We start from the raw sequence: 26,288 nt of genomic DNA on the forward strand, positions 1-26,288 counted from the left end.
TCTAGCTCCAGCTCTGAGCTCAACCTGTAAAAGAATAATTTCTCTATCTACTCAATGAGAAACTCTGGCCAACACTTAGCCAATTATTTTCACACCAAGCCTCTTATTTCCTTGCACAAATCCTAAGGAAATTGGCTCCTAAAAGATAAGAATTTCCTGCAAATTGATTGCACAATTCCCAAGGATTGATCACTTACAACATGCAACACCTGTACACTCAAAACTAGTTTACAATTGTTGTTACACTGCCTTGTCGTCTACACTTCAGCTGAGGAATTTGAATTCCTTGCATGTACTAGCTCCTATGACTAAGATTGTTGTCCCACTACACCAGTGACCTTCAATTGATCAATAATTAGAGGTCCTAAATACAACTGAAAATAATTGAACTAGATTACTAAATTTTAGAAATCACACATGCATAAGTGAATTCCAAGCCCTCTAACTCGAATTTACTAAGCTAACTAAGTGAAAAGATCCATGTCACACTAGTTAAATACCTCCAGGTTGTCCTGATGTGGAAATTCCATTTACTCAATTTGAGTAAGGCTAAAGTAAAATTGAGACTTTCTTGCTACATTTTTTAACACATATTGTGGAAATTCCATTTACTCAATTTGAGTAAGGCTAAAGTCAAATTGAGACTTTCTTGCTACATTTTTTAACACATATTATAGAATCTGGATCATATTAAAAATATTATTACTTCGAAATTTACGGAGAATTCGTGGGTAAATAAAGAACTAGAGAGAAATAGGAAATTTTTGATATTATGAGAAGGTGATCAACCCCAATCTTGAAAACCAAAATTATTTCTCTGTATTGACTAGTATTAAGAAGAAAATGAACATTGCCAAGTTTAGAAGTAATTTCCATGAGCTTGGTAAGGAAACTCGGCAATGGTCAATTCGCAAAATGCCATGGGATAAAATACTCTGTTACCTATGCTAGCTTTAGAAGGTTGAAGATGAAAAACACTTTCTTTTAGATTGTCCTTCTTATACCTACATTCAATCTAATTTTCAAAATATTGGTCACTACCCTTTACTTCATCAAAACTATAATAATCTGAGAATACTTCTCTCACTTTTCTTTGAGCATAGAAATAAAATGTTAAAGAATTCATATTAATCTCTTGCCTACCATATAGAACTTAGTTTATAGTAATAATCATCATCATCATAAAATGTAAAATTTTTATTTAATTGTTAAAAAATTTAAACATGACTATATATTTATGGTGTATTCCATAATATTTTTAAAAAAATTCATAGTGCATTAAGAGAACAATAGAATTTTGCTATAAATATTATTATAGGTTAATACCAATACCTTCTACATTAATGTGCTTGCAATGGCTGGAGGGATTTTTCCACCCACTCCTTGTTAACATCTTCACCCAACCATCCATGGAGGGGATGTAAGACAACAACATTAATGTTGTGAGGACATTCATCATAAAAGACAAATGGAGAAAAGATTAAGGTCAAATCATTAATCCGAAAAGAAAATAAAGTTGTGTGATAAAGCAAGGGCGTGGAAGAAAACAATTGGAGATAGAGGATTTGTTGATGGAGGTGTTCACAGTTCTTGACGTTTTTGTAGTCCAATCATAAAGCTGCACCGTTGAACAAAACGTACCACACAATTGGCATTTGCATCACAATGCAGCAACGTGTATCTGTAGAACGACAGATGCGCATCGTTTTTCACGTTCCAAATCCGATTTGGGTGCACATGAGCCGAATCTGTTGAAGCAAACACATCAAATTTATCAAATATCCTACTGAAAAGGACAACACACTTGACGTTCCGAACACGCCTGGTGCCTACTCCTTGCGGGTGGGTAGGAATATTCCTGAGAAGCTTTTAGAGGTGCCCACGCGGCATCCAAGATCCAGCGAAACTGCGTAGGAAGGAGTTTTGGAGAAGCGTTAAACGGAAGCAACCCATCTGCCCTTTAAATCCACACCATAACACACTCATCATCAGGAATCACAGCTCAAGAATTCGTATCTGATTTAGCTCCTCTGGCTTGCAACCGATTTTCACTTTACTAAAGCACTCTAATTCGTCTCGGATTGCAGTTTGCTCAGGTGCTGTCCTTAGGGTTTGGTGGTCGTTAGGGTTTTCGTTTCAAGATTGTATTCTCCCTGCAAAGTGAGTCTGGTAATGGCGATTCCGAAGACGACGGTAACAACTGATAGGAAGTGGCTAGAAATCGCCCCTCCTCGGAGAGTATGTGTGGGAAGACGGCGGCCCTTGGAGAAAACACTGCGGCCAATCGCAGAAGAGCGCAGTCTCAGTAATGGCGAGCTCCTGGATGGCCTTTGCCCTACTTTTCCTGCTGTCAGTGGCTTCAAGGCGGAGGGCGATAATGAAAGATTTGCGTCAGCGGAGTGTTAAAGGTTTTCTCTGCAGGTCCCGTAATCTTTTTTGAAGTCTTGAAAATCAGGGAGCTGTTTATGGGAATCGATGCGTGATCTGGATAATCCCTGTAACGGACTTATTCCTCTGTAATTGGAAGTCTTGAAAATCAGGGAGCTGTTTATGGGAATCGATGCGTGATCTGTATAATCCCTGTAACGGACTGCTTCTTCTGTAATTACCCAAATCCGTAATACATTTTTTACTCTTACGAAATTAAGAAAATATGTTCAGAAATGCATGGATTTGTGTTCTGAATGGTTAGGCTCATTTCCGCTAACATCTATATGATTCTCATTATTTGAAGATTAAATTCGGGTTTAACTATCAGGCCATAACATTATTAATATCTTCGAGATCCACAATTTTGTGCAACATCCATTTTGGAAATTTCAACTCATGGCAGGTGCAGCAGGGGATTTAGGCTTAAATGTTTCTAACTGCAATGCACTTTTGGGAAATTAACCTCTTCCAGCCCTGATGCTAGCTTTCTAAAAAAATTTAGTACTGAAAAAAAAAGTGGAAGTCTAAGTCCGGCTTAGCTGTACATAATTTTTTTATCAGTATTATTCAATAATCAACTGAATTTTGAGTGAAAAAATTATCATTAAATCCTCTAACCACCCGTGGTATACATTATTGACAAAAACTTTATAAAATTTTCATTGTGTGCAGAGCATATCTCTAATAAAAGTTGGCGACAGCAACGTCTCTTTACGCATCTCATGGCCCACAATGTTTGGAGCCACTTTGCTCATAGTATATTCGATTATTTTTTATAAAAGGTATATTATTTGTATTCATAACCAAAATAGATCCATGGTTGAGGTCAAGAGGGATTAAGGTAGATCCATGTCTAAGTCCAAGAGGGGTTATGGGGAAAAGGATTAAGAGGAATTCCACAAAACTATATTCATTAAAATGTAATGTTGTAATGAAATCATTTTAATTTTTTAATTAATTGTTAAGTGGGTTCTTTATTTAATAAATTTAGAATTTAATGAGATTAGAATTTGTTTATCATAGGGTTTTTATTTATTTTATAAAATAAGATAAATTTATATTTATTATTTTATTTTTAAATTTTATGATACTGATATTTAAGTTGATAGGTTTTTTTGAATGAGTGAATCAGATATCTTTGTCTATTTTTTGTTAAACCAATGACATTTGTATAAGTTTATATTGAAAATCAACCCAAGGTTGTTACAACAACAAGGTATTTTAATCATTTTTTCCTCCCCTCCACCTATGAGATAGTCTCGTTATATGTGTCATTTCTAGGTCTGTGAGGATGCATCTGGATAAGTCTTAGGGATGAAAGAAGTTGGGAAACTTCCTTAATTATTGACCCCAAGCCAACTCATGACATCATAGGTCAAACTAATCATCTTGGGAAGGCTTCATTCTAGAAACTTAGAGCTCCACCACTTCTTGTAAGAAGACATCCTATGTACTTTTAGGGGAAGGAGCAACGTTTGGCGCAAATGTAAAGATCCAATCTTAATGGTATTAGAGCCAAGTTGGTTTGTTTCTCTATCTGTTTAGTTTGATATAGTTGCATCTTCTCTTGTTGTAGCGAACCCGTATCATGCCCTGAGAATCACTGAGTTTTAGGTCGCAGCCAAAAGAGCATAGACCATTTGTTGTAGGTGGAAGGCAAGGCATTTAGGTGTACAACAAAATGGATTCAAATTTATCAACAATAAACTAGGTAGAGATTGAAGCACCAACTCCTCTGGTTTCTCTCCCAGGCTGAAAGTCTTCTTACAGAGAAGCTTCGACTTCTGCTTCTACTATTTCTATTTCTGAAACCGACCCAGACCCAAACTGGCAAATCCCGCCAATTTTACCTGCTCAAGTATATAACATGCCCTTTTATAAATATTTTGCCTCTTCTCAGATTCGGCTTCATTCTGTTGACATAAGTTTTACATCTCAAGATGAACCCACGCAAATCCCCTTGCTTGAAAAGTCACAGATCGACTTGGCAAAATCCCAAGATTTGAAATATTGCCATTTGCGCGAAATCCATTTTGGCCTGGACGCTCTCGTTCGACCACCCATGAATATCAATAGCCTTTGCGTTGTGATAGATACTCAGCGTAACCAATTAGTCAATGCCATAATAGGAGGCATTGTCAGCGCTATGCCTAACGGCCCTGCCTTTGGTACTGTTTATCCCAAGTATTCTGTGTCATTAGACGACCCTTACATCTACGACCTTCTTCAAGCTTATATTCATCCCCAAGGTTTTGACATGAAACACCTATCTAAAATAATTGAGCTCAAAACTTTGACTTTTGTTCTCTTTGACAATGATAGCATGCCCCCACTACAACTCCATATCCGTCATACTTCGCAACTTATAAGTGAGGTGGAATCTGATTCGAGTACAACACCTATTACATTTGAATGGACTAAAATCCAATATCCTGAAATTTGGGAAGCTAAATATGAATAGTACCAGCGATCAGCCTTACTGAAAGACAATGAGAAGATTTCCAAAGCATGCCCAATTCCATTTAATTCTGCTACCCAATCCTTCCCATTACCAACCAAAGTTCAAACAACCTTTCGAGAGAAGGTTGCAGAGATGGTCCAAAAACATCCCGCAAGCTCTTAAATAAAGCTTACTACAAAACACCAAGGTCAGCGCCAGTAGTGTCCTCCCCGCAATCAACTGATACAAAAGCTTAATACTGCTACTAAGCCAGAAAGACATCACATTCTCATGCTCACTTGGCTACCTCGAGAAGAAACAACTAAGTCTGTCAAAGTTAGCACGGGAGAAGAATCCTACACTCCAGGAAGGAACCTACCTTATATATCTTTCTAACAGTTTGATGATGATGGTCAAAAGAAAAGGGAATTCATCCCTTATGCCACAATACCAGCAGCCACCACGTCTAGTACTAACACTACACAACTTAACTATGAAAATCTCTAACTCGACCTCGAGTCAAAGAACATTAATGATTTGCACAGTGACATCCTTAAGGTTAAACAAGTAGTCTTTGAAGAAAAGGAAATGTGCGAGAAGATTTTAGAAATATTAGAATTGCTAGATCACAAGATAGCTAATATATCAATCCTTACAACAACCAATATAAAGTTAGACCAAAGGCTATCAGTTATATCTCAAGTTTTGTCCATAACTACCCCAATCATCAAGAAGTTAGGATCTAAGGTTCAGATCGCTAGCTATTCTATTTTGGACAAACCATCAAAGTCGGCTATGTTTATAGATATTCCCAAGAACAAGCTTAGGTGCTCTTTCAAATTTAGCGTAGCTAGTCGTAAGCTACCTATGTGGAAGTTTGGGATTCAAACAACCGAAGAAGAAGAGATCAAGGTAGCTACTTCGATCATAGCATCCTTCTTGCAACAGGTGCAAGAAAAGGGTCATGCCCTTTCAAAGGAACAATTAAATTAGTTCCTTGTTTATGTAAAGCAAGAACCAGGTATCCCGTACAAGTTGGCGAAACATCACATCGCATATCAGTAACAATGGCTAGAGTTTCAAATATGAGTGCGACCATCCAAGCTATGCCATAAGAAACCATGTTTTTTCCAAATTGTCAGCCTAAGATCGAAATGGAGAATGCAATGAGTCTCCTCAATCGCCGGGCAACGAAAAAACAGATTGATGACCCTACCCTTTCTCTCCATAGCATTACACAACTCATTATCAATGGATTTTGTGGCTTAGCACATACATGGTGGCATTACACCTCCATAGAAGCCCAATGATCCATCCTTGGCTATAACGATCATGTTGTTTAGTTGCTCATTTGAACTCTATGTGCACAATTTGTCAACCATACAATTAATGAAGATCCAGACCATTACAATGAATTTTTTATGTCTAATGAGTTAGGCAATCTTGGTCTTATGGAAGATTATTTTTGTCAAATGTAGGATTGGTTCATCTGATCCAATTCCTATGCTAATACAACATACCTCAAGAGGTATATCCAGAGTATGCCTGACGTTCTCCCCACCACTATCAACAAATATTTTAAAGACAAACATTTTTCTCTGTCACACATGAACTTAGTAATGGTCCATGGCCACATCAAGAAAGTCATTGAAGAACATTGTTTCGCTAAACATGTTATCACTGACTTCAAGGAATACAAGAAAATATTTTCAAATAAGATTTGCACAGCAGTTGGCCAGATGCCCAACTGGGGTAAGGGTCCCTTCAATTGCGACCCCAAATTCTCTTGTAAATCCAAATATTTTCATAAGAAACATTGGTCCTCAGAGTAAGTTTCAGCCAAAAGCTTACAAGAAGCCATATCAGCCTGGAAAGAAGCCTTTCTAGAATAAACGACAATTCCTTTGATACCGAAAGACTCTGGATAAATCAGTCTAATGTTTTATTTTCAATAAGGAAGGTCATTGCGCAAACAAATGTCCACAAAAAGCAAAGTCGCCAAAGCTAGAAACTCTATTCACAGATACCTTAGAACCTACTATGTGGGATTTGTTCTACTATGATTATGATGAAGACCCTACTGGAGAAATTTATTATCCAGAGGATGATTCTGAGGCAGAAGAAAAAGATGGAAACCTCGTTCCCAATTTCCATGGAAGTTCTAACCATGAAGATAGTTTGCAATTCTACCACTTTTGTATGTTTTCTATTCCTAACAAGCAAGTTGCAGACTTGAGGAAAAATATCAAGCAAACACTACCATGGAAGATAAATCTTCACATGAACATTCATGATGAGATCAAAATAATATAGGCCGCCACGACCAGTTTAAACCATCTAGAACTTCAGTCATCCAGCCAGATGACAACAAAACAAAAAGAGAAGGATATAACCTATTTTGTTTCCTCCTATTGGCATCTGACTGAGTTATACACTGACCATCCAACCAAGCATCCAGAGTAACAACTTGTCAAGAGTGCTTCCTGCACATCCATGCATATGCAAATCCATGACAAGGAAGCAAAGATCAGATCCCTTTCCGTAGAAATCCAGGTGCTCAAAGCACAATTGCACCAGCACGAGAAAGAAGTTTTTGAATCCTCTAATGATGATTTCGACCATATAGCAACTAGGGCTCTAGACAGTCCAAAACAATCTTCCCCTGTCTCTCCTACACCAGATTATGCCCAACAACCTGATTCACCTGATTTGTTTGCACTTTCTCCTCGTAAGTCTCTCTCTCTCCATTCAACATAAATTATATATTCCTCTTACCTTTTGTCCCCCTAATTGTAAAACATATTGCTTAGATTGTTTACTTGATTCAGGTGCTCAATTTAATTTAGCTCGCCATCTTTCTATTCCCCCTTTCTACTGGGAGAAATCAATGGAGGGCGGTGCCAGCATTACTGTTTCAATGTTTTCTCTCACACATCAGGTAATTGATTTCCCTGTGTCCATCCAAGACCATCCAGTTCAATGTACACTCCTCGAACTTGATGACATCCCGACCAACATTATGTTACGTTCTGAATTCTTTACCCATTGTTCTCCCATTTCTATTGACTACCACCAACTCATATTTTCCATGACTATTTCTTGTAAGTCTATACAGATTCCTCTCAAAACTTCTTGTACATTCTTCGTCCCTAACAAGCAAAAACTAGAACATCCAAATCCTGCATAAGTCCAGAAAAAGGAAGAATCATTTCTTTCGCCACAACTCATCGTCAATATTATTTGAAAGAAATGTCTGAAAAGAATATCCAACAAAGTACTTCGGATATCCCCAATGTTTTTTGGGCATGAGAAAAGTATGTGATCGATCTACGATATGAAAATGATATATAGATCAGACCACATAAAGCATCGACTGCTCTGATGAGTCCAACCGAGTTGGATTACTGCTAGAAAGAGATTATAGATCTCTTAGACAAGGGCCTAATTGAACCAGCTAAGAGACCATGGGCGTGTCAAGCATTCTATGTCAACAAGCATTCAGAGATCAAAAGAGACCAACCTCGCATGCTGATCAACTACAAGCCCTTAAATGCAGTGTTAAAAAATATGGCATATCCTCTGCCAAATCAAGCAGCGCTTGTCCAAAAACTAAAAGAATGTAACATCTTCATTAAGTTCGATCTTAAATCAGGTTTCTACTAAATTGGAATAGCTGCTAGAGATCGTTATAAAACAAACTTCATTGTCCCACATGGATAGTATCAATGGAAGGTAATGCCTTTCGGTTTAAAGAATGCTCCTAGTGAATTTTAAAAAAGAATGGAAGATGTTTTCTGTGGCATAGATTGGCTAATTATCTACATAGATGATCTACTTGTCTTTTCCAAGAATATCCAAGAACATCAGAAACATCTCCAAATATTTTGTGAGCATTGTGTTAAACATGGATTAGATTTGTCAAAATCCAAGATTGAGATTGGAGTAATAGATGTATGTTTCTTAGGTTTGAAGATTGCTAATGGTAGTATCACAATGCAAGATCATGTTCTTCTAAACCTGCAGAATTTTCTAGAGAAAATCCTAGACAAGACCCAGCTGCAACGATTCCTAGGCAATCTGAATTATATCAGAGGTTTCTATTGAGGACAAGCCAAAGATCTAGTTGTCGTGCAACAAAGATTAAAGAAGTCACCAATCCCATGGAATTAAGACATGACCGAGGTGGTGAAATACATGAAGGAGAAAGTCCAGAACCTTCCTCCTCTCAAGATCCCGACATAAGAAGGATTTTATGTCCTTGAAACAGATGCATCAAATTTTGCATGGGTAGGCGTTCAAGTCTTGAACGCATAAATGGCACTGAAGAGATTTGTGGCTACACCTGAGGAACCTTTCATGGAGTTGAACTCAATCATCCTTCAAGCGATAAAGAAGTACTTGCAGTCAAGAAAAGTATATCTCATTTCAGGCTTTATTTAAAACTTATTAAATTCTTGGTCTGAACCAATCTCAAAATCATGTCGGGCATGATAAAAGCAAGCCGTGAACTTGTTGATATTAACATTTGCATCATGCGATGGGAAGTCTGGTTAGACGGTTATGAATTTGGTATCGAACATAAGCTCGAATACCTCAACTGCGTGGCAAACCTTCTCGCACATGAAGCAGTGGATCCTCAGCTTAAATAAGAAGCAGTAGTGGGCCTGTAATAATGTGTCTGATTCTATCCCCATATGTCGAAATACTTTAAGGGTTGAGATAATGCAAGTTGTCCACTTGCACCCGAATCTTTACTTTTAGCTAGCACTCACCAGTCATGTAATAGCTAGACGCCGGATATGAATATTATAAATGAGTGGTTGCGTCCCTCATAAAATTTAATCTGATTTGTTCTAGTCCTTGATAAATTATTCAGAATTCTCTTCTTCTATTATTCATAAGAGTGATGCTAGATTGCGCCTGCACTGTCATGCTTACTGCGATTAAAGTATTTGTCACTCGCAAAGACTAGAGTCTGTAAGTGATATCTGTCTTCGGAATATAAGGAGAAACGTTTGGTGCAAATGTAAAGATCCAGCCTTAATGATGAATGCCATGATGCACACTAGCATGGAGAAATGATATACATGAAGACAAAAGGTTGGGGGTGACAGGTTGTCTAGGCAGGCACAAAAAGGATGGAAATGAATGCATTCAAGATAGAAACTAAGTTAAGTTGAAGTAAGAATCCCTTAACTATAATGGAGTGGAAAATAGGCTTATAGTTATAAAATATTTGATTGTGAAATAAGAGATGGTTTTTGGGTATGTGGTATTGATGAGCCATGGTATTGGCCCATGGTATTGTAACAAAGTCCATTTACAAATTAATAATATCCATGGTTAAAAGGTTTGCTATATTGTAAGTATTAAGTTTTTATGTGCTTATTAATGAAATTTAAATATGGTTACAAGATTATTGTTTTAATGTATATGGTAAAATGGATTTTAATTTATGGCTACTATTTATATTTTATGTGGTTTAATGGGATAGAGGGTTTAGATATATCTCACAATTAGTTATAATTTTTTTTTCTTTTAGATTTAACTAACAAAATGTTATAAAATTAAATTGAAATAAAATATTTTGATTTTGAAATGAGAGATGGTTTTTTGGCATGTGGTATTGATGAGCCATGTTATATGCCCATGGTTTTGTAACAAAGTCTATTTACAAGTTAATAATATCCATACTAAAGTGGGTGTGAATATCCTCGGTTAAATTTATTTTTATATTTTAAGTTTATGTAAGCATTAAAGTTTTAATATGCTTACTAATTAAATTTATATATATTGCACAATCATTATTTTAATCTATCAGGTAAAATGGATCTTACCTTATAGCTACTACTTATATGTTATATATTTTATTATTTTAATGTGGTATGTATATTATGACTTTCTTTTATTTAACATTTTATTTGTAATTTTATTAATAAAAAAAATTAGAATATAACAAATTGAATTTTATTTTTTTAGCTTTTTACAGACACTACAACATCTGCGCCATACCGGGCTTTATATTACTTTTAACCTTTTCCTATTAGTTAATTTAGCCCGCATATAAATGTTTACAAATTCTTTATGCCTTATAAATTGAACATATTAATATAAATTGAGCATATTGAGCCTACATGTAAAAATATTTACAAGGTTTCTACATTACACCATTGGGTTGTAAAGTGCTCCTCCACATAATAACCTCTTGGTTCCCATAGTTTGATGCCACATCTATGGTCGTCTCAATCATGCCAGTATGGGTGAGGTTTGCAAACCTCCCTCTTCCCTTCTAACATCAACAAGTCCATGAAGATATTGGAAACACTTTGAGAAAACTAAAAAAAGATACCTAGAAAGATTAGAGAAAGATGTCTCACTTTTGCTAGAATATGTGTGGTCTTCATTTTTGCTAGAATGTGTGGAAATAGGTCTTAGCAAAGGGCTATCATATCACATAATATTGAAAGTGAAACACAACAACTTTCAATAGTCATTTGCAGAACACATGTCCGCAGGCTAAGAATAAAAAAAAAAAAAGAGGCAGTCCATTATGTCAAAGGTTTGCAGTTTTAGATCCTCAATTCTTAGAAGATGAAGAAGAAGATATCAAAAAAGAGGCAGCCCAATATGTCAAAGGATGGCATTTTTTAGATCCTCAATTCTTAGAAGATGAAGAAGAAGATCTCAAGGAGAGCCAACTTTTCCAATCTAGTGTGGATGTTTCTCGACCTAGTAACCAACCGATGGGGGCATTGCTAAATAATTAGGAATTATCACCCTTATTCATAAGGGTCCTGAATTGAAAGGTTTTAAGGCAACACATGGGAAAGGGGGCACAAAAAAAGCTCATGTTTCTAAGACCTCAACTGAGAATAAGAAGTTTCTAATATGAAATCGGGAGAAGAATTGGCATTGGTTCTTGTTGAACCAAGTTTGGATGGTTGACATAAAGTGCCAAAAAAGAGAGGTAAAAAAGATAAGCTTAGTGTGAATTGTTACTTAACATTAATCTTCTTAGGTTGTATGGTTTTCAAAAGTTGTTAGGTTTTTTTTTAGCTCAATGCCAAGAGACATTGTTTTAGAAATGCTTATAGTATATGCAAAATGTAATTTTATTTTTCCTCATAATGAATAAAATTACATATCTTATTTTATTTTCTAAAAAACAAAAAACAAAAAACCCTTCATATATTAATTATTTTGTAACTAACCATAATAAGAAAGTTATACTTTATTTAATTATTATACATTTTTTAATCTTGACAATGAAAAATATTTCATAAAATATGAAACTTAATGCATATAAATCCACACTTAAATTCCACACTTAAATGTGATTTTTACATAATTATACTAGTTAAATTTAACAAATCTTTTATATATTCAAACACTAACAAAATATTATGCAGCATGAATAAGACCAATTAAATTTAAGTGACATTATCAAACTCTAAAAATGTTATACTTTATTTAATTATTATATATATTTTTAATCTTGACAATGAAAGATACTTCATAAAATATGAAACTTAATGCATATAAATCCACACTTAAATGTGATTTTTACATAATTATACTAGTTAAATTTAACAAAGCTTTTATATATTCAAACACCAACAAAATATTATGCAGCATGAATAAGACCAATTAAATTTAAGTGACATTATCAAACTCTATAATTTGAGTGACATTATCAAACTCTATATTTTGAAGTACAACCATTTAATAGTAAATTTTAATAAATATCAATATCATTAAATTTTAAAATAAAATAATAAATATAAAGGTTTTATAAAAAAATAAATACATTAATATGTATGATAAATGAATTCTAACCCATTAAATTCTAAATTTATTAAAGACATAAACCACTTAACCATTAATTAAAAAATTTAAACGATTTCATTACAGCATTATATTTTAACGAATCTACTTTTGTGAAATTCCTCTTAATCCCTCTTGACCTCAAACGTGGATCTATCTTGTTTAGGATAAGAAATAATATACATTTTATAAAAATTAACACATAATACGTTTAATTCACTTTTCTTTAAACATAACCCATAATTAATTCAAATAGCTGTTATACGTTATACATTATGGGCAAAGTGGCTCCAAACATTGTGGGCCATGTTGAGATGCGTAAAGAGACATTGCTGTCGCCAGGTCTCATTAGAGATATGCTCTGCACACTGAAAATTTTAAGAAGCCCGCATCAACGCTGGAAATTACAGGGGCTGATTTCCCAAAAGTGCATTGCAGTTACAAACATTTAAGCCTAAGCCTAAATCCTCTGCTGCGCGTGAAACACAGCCAGCGATGAGTTGAAATTTCCACCATGGATGTTGCACAAAATTGCCGATCCTGAAGATATTAATAATTTTATGGCTTGATAATTAAACCCCAATCTAATCTTCAAATAATGCTAATCATATAGATGTCAGCGGAAATGAGCCTAACATTTTAGAATACAATCCATGCATTTCTGAACCTATTTTCGTAATTTCGTAAGAGTAAAAAATATATTACAGATTTGGGTAATTACAGAAGAATCAGTCAGCTACACACGGATTATCCAGATCAGGCATCGATTCCCATAAACAAGATATGGGAAAATATATTACAAATTTGGGTAATTACAGAAGAATCAGTCCGTTAGAGACGGATTATCCGGATAAGGCATCGATTCCCATAAACAGCTTCCTGATTTTCAAGACGTTCAAAAAGATTTTCAAGACGTTCAAAAAGATTACGGCACCTGCAGAGAAAAATTTTAACACTCCCCTGACGCAAATCTTTCATTATCGCCCTCCGCCCTCAAGCCACTGACCGCAGGAAAAGTAGGGCAAAGGCCATCCAGGAGCTCGCCATTACTGAGACTGCGCTCTTCTGCGATTGGCCGCAGTGTTTTATCCGGATCAGGCATCGATTCCCATAAACAGCTTCCTGATTTTCAAGACGTTCAAAAAGATTACGGCACCTGCAGAGAAAAATTTTAACACTCCCCTGACGCAAATCTTTCATTATCGCCCTCCGCCCTCAAGCCACTGACCGCAGGAAAAGTAGGGCAAAGGCCATCCAGGAGCTCGCCATTACTGAGACTGCGCTCTTCTGCGATTGGCCGCAGTGTTTTCTCCAAAGGCCGCCGTCTTCCCGCACATTCTCTCCGCGGAGGGGCAATTTCTAGCCACTTCCTATCAGTTGTGACCGTCGTTTTTTGAATCGCCATTTTCAGAGTCAAATTGTCTGGAGAATACAATATTGAAACGAAAACCCTAATCTGCACCAAATCCTAAGAGCAGCACCAGGGTAAACTGCAATCCGAGGCGAATTAGAGTGCTTTAGTAAAGTGAAAATCGCTTGCAAGCCTGAGATAAATCAAATACGAATTCTTGAGCTGAGATCCCTGATGATGAGTGTGTTATGGTGTGGATTTAAAGGGTGGATGGGTTGCTTCCGTTTAACGCGTATCCAAAACTCCTTCCCACGCAGTGTCTCTGGATCTTGGATGCCGCATGGGCACGTCTAGAACCTTCGCATGAATATTCCTACCAACCACAAAGAGCAGGCACTAGGCGTGTTCCGAACGTCAAGTGTGTTGTCCTTTTCAGTAGGATATATTTGATACACTTGATGGGTTTACTTCAACAGATTGGGGTCATGTGGACCCTAAACAGATTTGGAACGTGAAAAACGACGCCTTTTTGTCGTTCTACATGTACACGTTGCTGCGTTGCGATGCAAATGCCAATTGTGTGGTAGGCTTTGTTTAACCGTGCAGCTCTATGATTGGACTCCAAGGAGAGTGAAATATTTTTTTGAGAATGAAAGTGAAATATTTTGGGTTGTAATATAACAACCAATATAGCAAATAGAGTTAGAGTGAGACTATATTTTATAGTACTTTCAAGTAAAACTAATTGGTCCAAAGGCATATATATATATATGAATTTTAGATGGAAGGAGATTTGTTGACTTATTTTTAATTGAGGGCTTAGATTGATTCTCAAGGGAATATGCTCAGCTTATGCTTCTTCCTAATACTTATCAATAACTGTAGTGTATTATAGAATTTGTTAAGTTGCATTGACTTTAAATAAATTTTAAAAAATATATTCAACTTGGTTCCTTACCCACCAATTTCCTAAGGGGATGAGACTTCCAATTCTAATAAGTTCCTACATGTTGAGATTATTCCAAGTCTAATAAGTTCCTCATTATTATTTATAACATTCATTTATATCTAAAAAAATGTTATTTATCAAAATGGTTGATTACTTTTAATAAATTAAAAAAAATAGATTCATTCTATGTGTCTCCCCACCCACCAATTTCCTAGAGATTTGAGATTATTCCAATTCTAATAAGTTCCTCTATATTGAGATTATTCCAATTCCAATAAGTTCCTCATTATTATTTATAACATTCATTTATATATAAACAAAATTTATTTAGAAAAATGGTCCATTACTTTTAATAAATTAAAAAAATTATATTCATGCTCCCCACCCACCAATTTCATAGGGATTTGAGGTTATTGCAATTCTAATAAGTTCCTCCATGTTCAGATTAGTCCAATTCTAATAAGTTCCTCCATCTTGAAATTATTTCAATTCTTATAAGTTCCTCATTATTATATATATATATATATATATATATCATTAATTTATATATAAACAAAATTTATCTTGCAAAATGGTCCATTACTTTTAATAAATGTAAAAAATTATATTGCACATTGCTCCCCACCCACCAATTTCCTAGGGATTTGAGATTATTCCAATTCTAATAAGTTCCTCATTATTATTTATAACATTAATATATATAAGCAAATTTTGTTTAGCAAAATTGTCCATTACTTTTAATAAATTTCAAAAATTAGATTTGTGCCAGGTGGCTCTCCACCCACCAATTTTCTACAGATTTGAGATTATTCCAATCCTAATAAGTTCCTCCATGATAAGTTCCTCATTATTATTTATAACATTCATTTATATATAAGAAAATAAATTACAAGGTATTTTCTTACAAGAAAATATATAACAAGGTATTTTCTTACATCTTTGCTACGGTGCAAATAAATTCCATCCATTCCGATGTTAAGATATCCCTCAACGCGTTCGAAGATCATATTGTCTACTCCAATCTTCTGCTCACACTGGAAGAATGTGGGCTACAAGTTGTGAATGCTACATCTTTTTCTATTAATAACAAAGTTTTCCATACCATATATAACAAAGTATTTTCCTATATTTGTGGTAATAACTTAGTTCTTGCCTGCTTTACCAGTGTTGAACATACATATATTTGTACACATCCACAGGTGTCTGATAGTGGAAAATTTAATGTGGACAACCTCTATAAGAAATTTGGGCATTTGATATTGGATCACGAGGCCTAAACAGGCCCTTCACTCTTGAGAGGAATATGTGTCACTGCACAAATGAGGAGTACAAGGATTGATGAGCTCAATGCCAGGAATCTTCACAAGATCAATTATGTGTCCACTATAAATTTAGTAACTGAGTGTGGTTTAGATGTTAATGATTTGAAGGAGTTCTCTATAGAAGATTGCTTTACTTTTCAAATACAAATGTGTAAAATTAGCTCAACTATGAATTTGGTTTGTCCTAGGTTTTCAGTGTAGGATTAGTGTAGAATTAGGTAAAGTAGCATGAATGAATTTGTGCTCTAAAATTAATTAGCAATTATTCAATAACATATTTTCAAATTGCAAGCTGATCTTATCAGTTTTTTCTTTAAGTATCAGTATTGATCTATTTTACTCACATACCTAAAAAGTTTTTGGAGTTGTATAATTTCTTCTTGTGTATTTTTTTTTAAATGCAAAATTTGAAAAAAAATGTTTGCATCTCAAAGATAAAATTGGCAGAAAAATATAACCCAAATATAAAATAATAACATTACTTGAAATGCTTAAAAATGTTTTAACCATGAAAAATTATTTCTTTTCATTACACATATTTAGTTGACATTGAAATATTTTACTTAATATGTCATTGAAATATTTTACTTATCAAGTACATTGTTTATATTAATAACTTCCATGATAGGTTCCTCCATGATTAATAAATTATGAAATTCAGAAATTATGGTTGATGTTTTAAATGTATTTTTATTTTAAAATTTGAAATGCATCATATTGTAAATTAAGTATAGGTAAAATAGATGAAGTAAAAATATAAATTAGATTGTCATTATTATTATTATTATTAATTTTGAAATATACCATATATTAAAAAATTGTAATTTTATAGATTTCAAATTCCATCAATAATGTTTCACATGTTATATTTTTTTTAAATTTAGTATATTCAAATCAGATTATAGTAAATCAATTTATGAATTTATAAATGTTAGGCCAAGAGGTAACTCCTTGAAAATGAGATTGTATTATTCATTTAGTTAGTTCATTATTATATACAAGAGGGAGTGACTATTCAGTTTCATCTCCTGATGACTCTCCATTTCCTTTATTATTTCTTTACACTAATTACAGTTGTTCACCCAATCCCTATGATTAGGTGGCAACATTCCCTCCCTTAATTCCGAAGAGATGTTGGTGAGTCCAAGCATCATTATGAATTTTTCAAGATTTTCTTTTCCAAGCGCCTTGGTGAAGACGTCTGCAATCTGCTCATTAGTGGAACAATGGTGAAGATGGATTGTTTTGGCCTCAAAATGATGTCGAATCAGATGATATTTTGTATTGATGTGCTTCGTTTGGTTATGGAACTTTGGGTTCTTGGCCAAATTTATTTCCGAGGTATTATCAATCATGAGTGGAGTCGATTGTACTTGTTTTACCTGCAAATCTTGCAAAATTTTCCTAAGCCACACAATTTCTTTTGTTGCCTTAGGTGCTGCCACATATTCTGCCTCGGTTGTGGAATCTGATGGAACTGATTGTTTGCATGATCTCTAGGAGACAACTCTTGATCCAAGACTCATAGCATAACCCGAAGTAGATACCCCAGTTTCTTTGTCTCCATTGAAGTCTGAATCAGAGTATCCAATCAAGTTGAAGTCACCCACCTGTGTATACTTGAGTCCAAAGCCTTGAGTTCCCTTCAAGTACTTTAGAACTCTTTTTGTAGCAGACCAATGTCCCTCACAAGGCTTTTGCATAAACCTGGAGAGGATTCCAACAACAAATGAAATGTTTGGTCTGGTAGTAGTTAGGTAGTTGAGACTTCCTACAAGCTGTCTATACTTTGTTGCATCCTCAAATTATTTTCCTTCAATGGATGTGAGCTTTAAGTTTTGTTCCATTGGAGTAGTCAGAGGATTGCATTCAGTCATGCCAAACTTGTTCAACAGATCTCCAATGTACTTCTTTTGAGAAAGGAATATGGACTTTGAATGTTGAGTTACTTCAATACCAAGATAGTAATGAAGATAGCCCAAATCAATCATTTCAAAACCTTTCCTCAATTCCTTCTTTATGGATGCAATGTAGCTCTCATTGTTCTGTGTCATTAAATGTCATCTACATATACCACAATATATACAACTATTTTTCCAACCTTCTTGAAAAACAAAGTTGCATCATCAAGATCATAATGTTTGAAATTGAATTTCAGAAGATGCTCAATTAGTTTTTCATACCAGGCTTGCAGTGCTTGTTTGAGGCCATACAAGGATTTCACAAGTTTTCATACTTTATGTCCATGTCCTTTCACAGCAAATCCTTCAGGCTAGGACATAAAAACATTCTCTTTTAGATCTCCATTCAAGAAAGAAATTTTTACATCCATTTGATGGACTTTCCAACCATTTTGAGCTGCTAGGGCAAAGAGTGTCTGAATGGTAGCCCATTTTGCTATGGGGGAAAAGGTCTCCTCATAATCAACCCCTTCCTTCTATCCAAAACCTTTTGCCACAAGCCTGGCTTTGTGCTTGTCAAGTGAGCCATCAGATTTATACTTGTTCTTGTAGACCCACTTGCAGCTAATTGGTTTGGTTCCCAATGGAGGATCAACCAGCTTCCAAGTGCCATTCTTTATCAAGGCATGATACTCCTTTTTCATTGATTCTTTCCATTCACCATGAGAAGAAGCTTCTTTGAAGGAATTTGGTTCAAAATCTGTAGACAAATTCAATTCACAATCATAAGAAACATCCATATCAACAGGTGAATTAGAGTCATCTACATCACCTCCATTTTTTCGGGTTGAATTTCTATTTCCTGTATTTCCAATCTCATTAGGATGAACACTTTCAAGTGTCTTTGTCAGCCACTTTGGGGGACATTTTTGAGATGGTCCAGGCTACTCCATCAATCTTCTTCCCATATGGGAGACATTTTTGAGATTTGTCAATCTTCTTCCCACCATGGGAAGAACTTTATTTGGAATGAGAGTCCTTCTCCTTCCCCTTCCTTGCCTTACTGGCTAAGGCTAGATTTTCTTCATCCTCCTTGGATGAAGAACCATCTTTGGTGCTTCTCTTGATCTCCTCCTACATCAGATCCGATCATATTCATTCCCAATCGGGTAGTTTCTCTCTTACATTCACTGAGTCTTGGTAGTTATGACAGCTCTTAAGAAGACCGAGGAGAGCAAGACTCACCATATCATCATCAGCTATCGTGATTCCTACACTTCCAAGCTCATCTTTGTAGGTGGTGACCTTGTTCAGATATGTAGAGGTCGTGTCGCCCTTTCCACACTTGATTTTCCGAAGCTTGTCTTTCAGTGCCAACTTCCTCTTGTCGCTATTGCTCTGATATAGATCCTTCAATGTCTTTCACATTGAAAATAGCGTCTCCTTCCCATGGAGACTCGAGAAAATATGGTCTCGAACTCCCTGTAGAAGAATCCTCCTCGCTCTCGCCACACATTTCTTCCATTCCGCCAATTCTTTAGCATTAGCTGTTGCTGGCTTGGGGAATTTTTGATTAATGAATTCCTTCAAACCATTGTCCTCTAATACCGCTTCCATGCGATCCTTCTAGGCTATGTAATTCGAGCTGCCATCTAGGGCATACTTGAGTCTCAAGCCATTGAACGCCATTGGTGAACTTTGAGATGTGATAAGGAACCGATTTTATACCTACAATCAAGAACTTCAAACTTCAAACTTCTCCCTTCTTTGCATATTGTTCTCTGCTTGATCACCTTTCCTTTGATACCATGTAGAAATTCTCACTGTAGATTAAACTGATTATGCAATGTACTAAAGCAAAATACTTGATCTACTTCTACTATCGAACTTGCGGAAGCTTAATCGATTTTGAGCAAGATCAAACGAAACACATATAACAAAGAAGAAGATTCAATCACACATGAAACACAAAAGAATACTCTGGGGAAAGCCTCAGCCAAAAACCCCACTATCTGTATTATCATACAAGTGGAAATATCTCAAGATTACACAAAGCTTTAGCTCTCAAGCTATCCAGCTCTCAGTACAATCCCTCATTGCTACTCATAGACAGAATAGACAACACATATGCCTTCCTTTAGTCCTCCAAGCCTCTTATTTTCTCGTGCAATTTCTCCTGGGTCCTCCAGCTGCAACCTCTGTGATTCTCACCTCACACACAACACTGACCTCTGAAATAACTGCGAAATCCTGAAGGAGTTAATTCCTTCTGCATGGATGAGTTTCCTTTATAGGAAAATTCCTCCAATTGATAGTACAATGTCCCTTCCTTTAATCTCAACTGGGTCTCTATCTGAACTGACATGCATAAGTTATTTATGAGAGAATATTCAGTTATCTGAAGAAAACTAGTTGCATGCATGCATGCATTAACTAACTGAACTCACAATCAGTTCCACAAACTGTTTGGAACTAATCTAACTAGACTTAACTCAACTAATTGAGCTAACTAATTACAACTCAAATACAACTCATCCTTATCTGCTTAATTAAGGGATAACTGTTGCATGTCTTCACAAAGACTTCATGTTTGATTTTCACCAACTAATTAACTCAAGATGAATTAATTAATTATTTTTCAAACACCTAGTGAGACTAAATTCGAATTTTAATTCTCAATTTTGATTCAAGGACAAATCAAAATTGAAATATATCCCGAAATGCTCTTTATAACAATGCTATTTTTTGCATTTCTATTTTTTGTTATTTTCAACAGAGTTGGAGTACATCCTGAAGTGCTATCTATAGCAATGCTATTTTTAGCATTTCTTGTTGCTATTTTCAACAAAAATCACAAAAAGGATAGAAATGAATGCATTCAATATAGAAACTAAGTTAAATTGAAGTAAGAATCCTTTAACTATAATGGAGTGGAAAATAGGCTTATAGTTATAAAATATTTGGATTGTGAAATAAGAGATAGTTTTTGGGCATGTGGTATTGATGAGCCATGGTATTGTAACAAAGTCTATTTACAAATTAATAATATCCATCGTAAAGTGGGATGAATATCCATGGTTAAAAAGTTTGCTATATTGTAAGTATTAAGTTTTTATGTGCTTATTAATGAAATTTAAATATGGTTATAAGATTATTATTTTAATTTATATGGTAAAATGGATTTTAATTTATAGCCACTATTTATATCTTATGTGATTTAATGGGATAGAGGGTTTAGATATATCTCACGATTAGTTATAATTTTTTTTCTTTTAGGTCTAACTAACAAAATGTTATAAAATTAAATTGAAATAAGATATTTATAAAATATTTTGATTTTGAAATGAGAGATGGTTTTTTGGCACGTGGTATTGATGAGCCATGGTATATGCCCATCGTCTTGTAACAAATTCTATTTACAAGTTAATAATATCTATAGTAAAGTGGGTGTGAATATCCTCAGTGAAATTTATTTTTATATTTTAAGTTTATCGTAAGCATTAAAGTTTTAATATGCTTACTAATTAAATTTATATATATATTACACAATCATTATTACAATATAACAAATTGAATTTTATTTTTTTTAGCTTTTTACCGACACTACAACATCTACCCCATACCAGGCTTTATATTACTTTTAACCTTTTCCTATTAGTTAATTTAGGTCGCATATAATTTTTTACAAATTCTTTATGCCTTATAGATTGAACATATTCATATAAATTGAGCATATTGAGCCTACATGTAAAAATGTTGACAAACTTTCTACATTACACCACTGGCTGTAAAGTGCTCATCGACATAATCACCCCTTGGTTCCCATAGTTTGATGCCACATCTATGGTCGTCTCAATCATGGCAGTATGGGTGAGGTTTGCAAACCTCCCTCTTCCCTTATAACATCAGCAAGTCCATGAAGATATTGGAAACACTTTGGGAAAACTAAAAAAATACCTAGAAAGATTAGAGAAAGACATCTTCACTTTTGCTAGAATATGTGTGGTCTTCACTTTTGCTAGAATATGTGTGGAGATAGGTCTTAGCAAAGGGCTATCATATCACATAATTTTGAAACACAACTTTCAATGGTCATTTGCAGAACACATGTACACAGGGTAAGAATAATAAAAAAAAAAAAGAGAGGCAGTCCATTATGTCAAAGGTTTGCAGTTTTAGATCCTCAACTCTTAGAAGATGAAGACGAAGACATCAAAAAAGAGGCAGCCCAATATGTCAAAGGATGGCATTTTTTAGATCCTCAACTCTTAGAATATGAGGAAGAAGATATCAAGGATAGCCTACTTGTCCAATCTAGTGTGGATGTTCTGGCTCAACCTAGTAACCAATGGGATGGGGGTGTTGCTAAATAGTTAGGAATTATCAGCCTTATTAGAAGGGTCCTGAACTGAAAGGTTTTTAGGCAACACATGGGAAAGGGGGCACAAAAAGAGCTCATGTTTCTAAGAGCTCAACTGAGAATAAGAAGTTTCTCATATGAAATCGGGAGGAGAATTGACATTGGTTCTTGTTGAACCAAGTTTGGATGGTTGACATAAAGTGCCAAAAAAAGAAAGGTAAAAAAGATAAGCTAAGTGTGAATTGTTACTTCACGTTAATCTTTTTATGTTGTATGGTTTTCAAAAGTTCTTAGATTTCTATTTTTAGCTCAATGCCAAGAGAAATTTTTTTAGAAATGCTTATAGTATATGCAAAATATAATTTTATTTTTCCTCATAATAAATAAAATTACACATCTTTTATTTTTTCTAAAAAAACAAAAAATACAAAAAACTCTTCATATATTAACTATTTTTGTAATTAACCATAATATTAAAGCTATAATTTATTTAATTATTATTAATTTTTAATCTTGAGAATAAAAAATATATATTTCATAAAATATGAATCTTAATGCATATAAATCCACCCACACTTAATGTGATTTTTACATAATTATACTAGTTATCTCTAACAAACTTTTTTATATATTCAAACACTAACAAAGTATTGTGTAGCATGAATGAGACCAATTGAATATAAGTTAAGTGACATTATCTCACTTTATAATTCGAAGTACAACCATTTAATAGTAAATGTTAATAAATATCAATATCATTAAATTTTAAAAATAAAGAAATAAATATAAATTTATCAGGTTTAAAAAAAATAAATACATTGTGTGCCTTTGTAACTCCCTCCTGGCCTATATTCTACCTATTCTGCAGAACTGACACCTTTGTCATGCTCCAGAAGCCTGAATGGTGCACTGTCATATGCTTTCTATTCCTGACATGGTATTGTCTCCTACGCTCCTCCACTTTCATGCTATGCCGCGTTTTTTCTCTAAATATTGCATTGGTGTGGTCTATAAGCGCTGCTCTCCCATACCTCTCCCAGCTGAATATTACGCTGATGAAAAAAAATACAGTTTTGCAAGCTGAACTTCTTCTAGTTCACTCTTTTATTGACATTGAAATGCCTCAATGGAGCCCTCTGGCACAATGAAAGCTTGATGGAGCCTTATGGCGTTGGTGGAGAGATTACTTTCTGGAAGGTTATCGCTTGAGATTTGGCGTGACATGACTGTGGTTACATGTTGAGACCCACGAGCCCGTGACCTTATATTGAAGGTCGTTTTTTGCAAACATAGAGGTGGACTTTTAAATCTTCTACATGGAATATTGCTTCCTGTATTCATAAACATTGCTCCATATTACGCTGACCTCTATACGTTGTTCCATATATATATAAAGCTGGTATATATAAGCATTGTTCCACATATATAACGTTGTCTCCACGCTAATGTTTTTTCATATATACGCTGGTATATATAACGTTGTCTCCACGCTAACGTTGTTTTCATATATACGCTATCCTAATATACCACATTGTTGGGCTCCCATAATGTTGTTTTCAAAGTGGCTGACATAGTTAACGCTCCTGCATTTGACTGGTTTGGCTCCCCATATACCACCTTCCCTAAATATTCCCTCCCCCATATATTACCTCCCCAAAATAATACCTATGTTTGTAATATATTAGAGTGCAATTTTTAACCACGAGAAGTGCATTTTTTTGGCAGTAGGGTATTTTTTCTTTTAAATGCATTCACTGATATGTGTTGTGGGAGTGGTTCTCACTGGGAAGGAGAACTATCCAGAATGGTCACGGAAAATCAAACACACTCTCATTTTTAATGCGCTGTGGAAATGAGTGTGTTGGAAACGGAGACAAAGAGCCAAAACAACCTACCTCAAACAAGGAATTCTCCATTTGGGAAAATAAGAATAGCAAGGCTTATGCACTGATTGTATCATTAGTAAATGAAGAGGTGAGTCGCCATATTTCGTCATTTTCAAATTTTTTCGAAGGCTTACAAAAACTGAAGGAACTCTATGACTCACACTCTGCACTTGAAGTTGTTCAACTCTTGATTTAGTTGTTCACCCTTGAATTACAAAATGATGATCCTCTTGCTCTTGCATCAGAAGTAAAATCTATTATGCATGATATCAAAGTCACTAATGTTGAATTGGACATTCGTTTGATAGCTTTTCTCAAGGCACTTTATCCCACTTATTAGAATTATCTTGAGTCATTGCAAGAAAATGGAAACCTCAAAGATATTACCTTTGACTCCCTTGTGAAAAAAATTGTGGAAAGAGAGAAAGCTTTTGGGAAGAAGATAGCTCCTCAATCTTCTGAAGAGGCCGTGTGCCTTGCACATAGAGAGAAGAATCTTGCTCAAGATCCTTCTAGAGGAAGGGGTGGTTTAAGAGGAAGAGGAAGAAATTTCATAGCCAGGGGGGGGCAGACACTCTCAAGGAGAAAAGTCAGATTTGCACTGCATACACTGCAAAAGAGATGGATCACATGATGCATCCACATGCAAGTTTCCTTGGGACAGAATTGAGCAGGAAAGAAACCAACCCAAAGGTAAAACTAATGACAAAGAGAAAGGTAAAGCACCTGAATTTTCTCACTATGTTGTGGCACACTGTAATATTGGGGTAAATGAAGACTTATTTAATGCTTCACTTACTTCCTGGAAAAATGATTGGTTGCTTGATTCAGGAGCAACTTGCCACATGAATTTTAGAAAAGATTTTTTTGAAGAATTTACTGACAATGTTGATGGAGTAGTATACTTTGTAGAAAAATCAAAACTCAAGCCATCAGGGCTTGGCACAATCAGGCTTAAATTTCTTAGTCTTCTAGACTTTCTTCTGCATCATGTTTTATATCTCCCACAACTGAGGAGAAACTTGTTGTCCTTGGTCCACATCCGCCAGCAAGGACACTCCATTCATATGTTTGATGGCAAGCTTGAGGTGAGAAAAGCATCATACCACTCACTTGTCATGACGAGGATAGAATAAGAAAGGCTTCTCAAGCTGCAGGGTACCTTTGCTCGTGCACAAAATTTCTCATACAATTCTCATTATGAAGAAGGTACATTTCCATCAAGTTTATTATGGCATGCTAGATTTGGACACTTAAACTATGACAACCTCTGCTTCTTGAAGAAAAATGGTGTTACTGGTTTGCCTACAATTCCTAGGAAACTTAAGCAATGTGATGCTTGCATTCTAGGAAATCATAGTAAACAGTCTTTTGATGATTCACATTCCAGAGCACATAGAAAACTTGAACTCATTCATTCAGATTTATGTGGTCCAATGCTTGTTCCTTCTGAAAATGGAAATAAATATATGATGACATTTATTGATGACTACACCAGAATGTGTTAGGTTTATTTATTGAACAAATCTGATGATTTTCAAACATTCAAGAACTTTCAAACATGGATTGAAAATGATGCACAATCTCATATTGGCTCTATTCACACTAATAATGGAAAGAAATACACTTCAAATGAATTTGAAAACTATCTTTGCCAACATGGGATCGAACATCAAACAACTGTGTCTTATAATCGCCAATAGAACGGAGTAGCTGAAAGAATGAATAGGACAATCTTAAATATGGTGTGCTCCATGATGTTTTTCAAAAATGTAAAATTGATGTTTTGGGTTGATGCAGTTCTATGTGCTGTATATGTAAAGAA

General features: G+C 34.9%; 1 protein-coding gene across 1 annotated transcript; it reads left to right on the plus strand.

The window, feature by feature from the left end:
* Positions 1 to 1,901: 1,901 nt before the first annotated feature.
* LOC149254760 (uncharacterized) lies at positions 1,902 to 2,668 on the plus strand. Its single transcript, XM_089457093.1, has one exon. It carries the CDS (start codon positions 2,173 to 2,175, stop codon positions 2,404 to 2,406), a length of 234 nt encoding a protein of 77 aa, XP_089313219.1. The 5' UTR covers positions 1,902 to 2,172; the 3' UTR covers positions 2,407 to 2,668.
* The last annotated feature ends 23,620 nt before the right edge of the window (positions 2,669 to 26,288 follow it).

Source organism: Pinus tabuliformis, chromosome 7 (genome assembly GCF_031772625.1).
Source record: "Pinus tabuliformis cultivar Carrire ecotype Pingquan chromosome 7, CPIR1, whole genome shotgun sequence".
In the NCBI taxonomy this organism is placed as follows: domain Eukaryota; kingdom Viridiplantae; phylum Streptophyta; class Pinopsida; order Pinales; family Pinaceae; genus Pinus; species Pinus tabuliformis.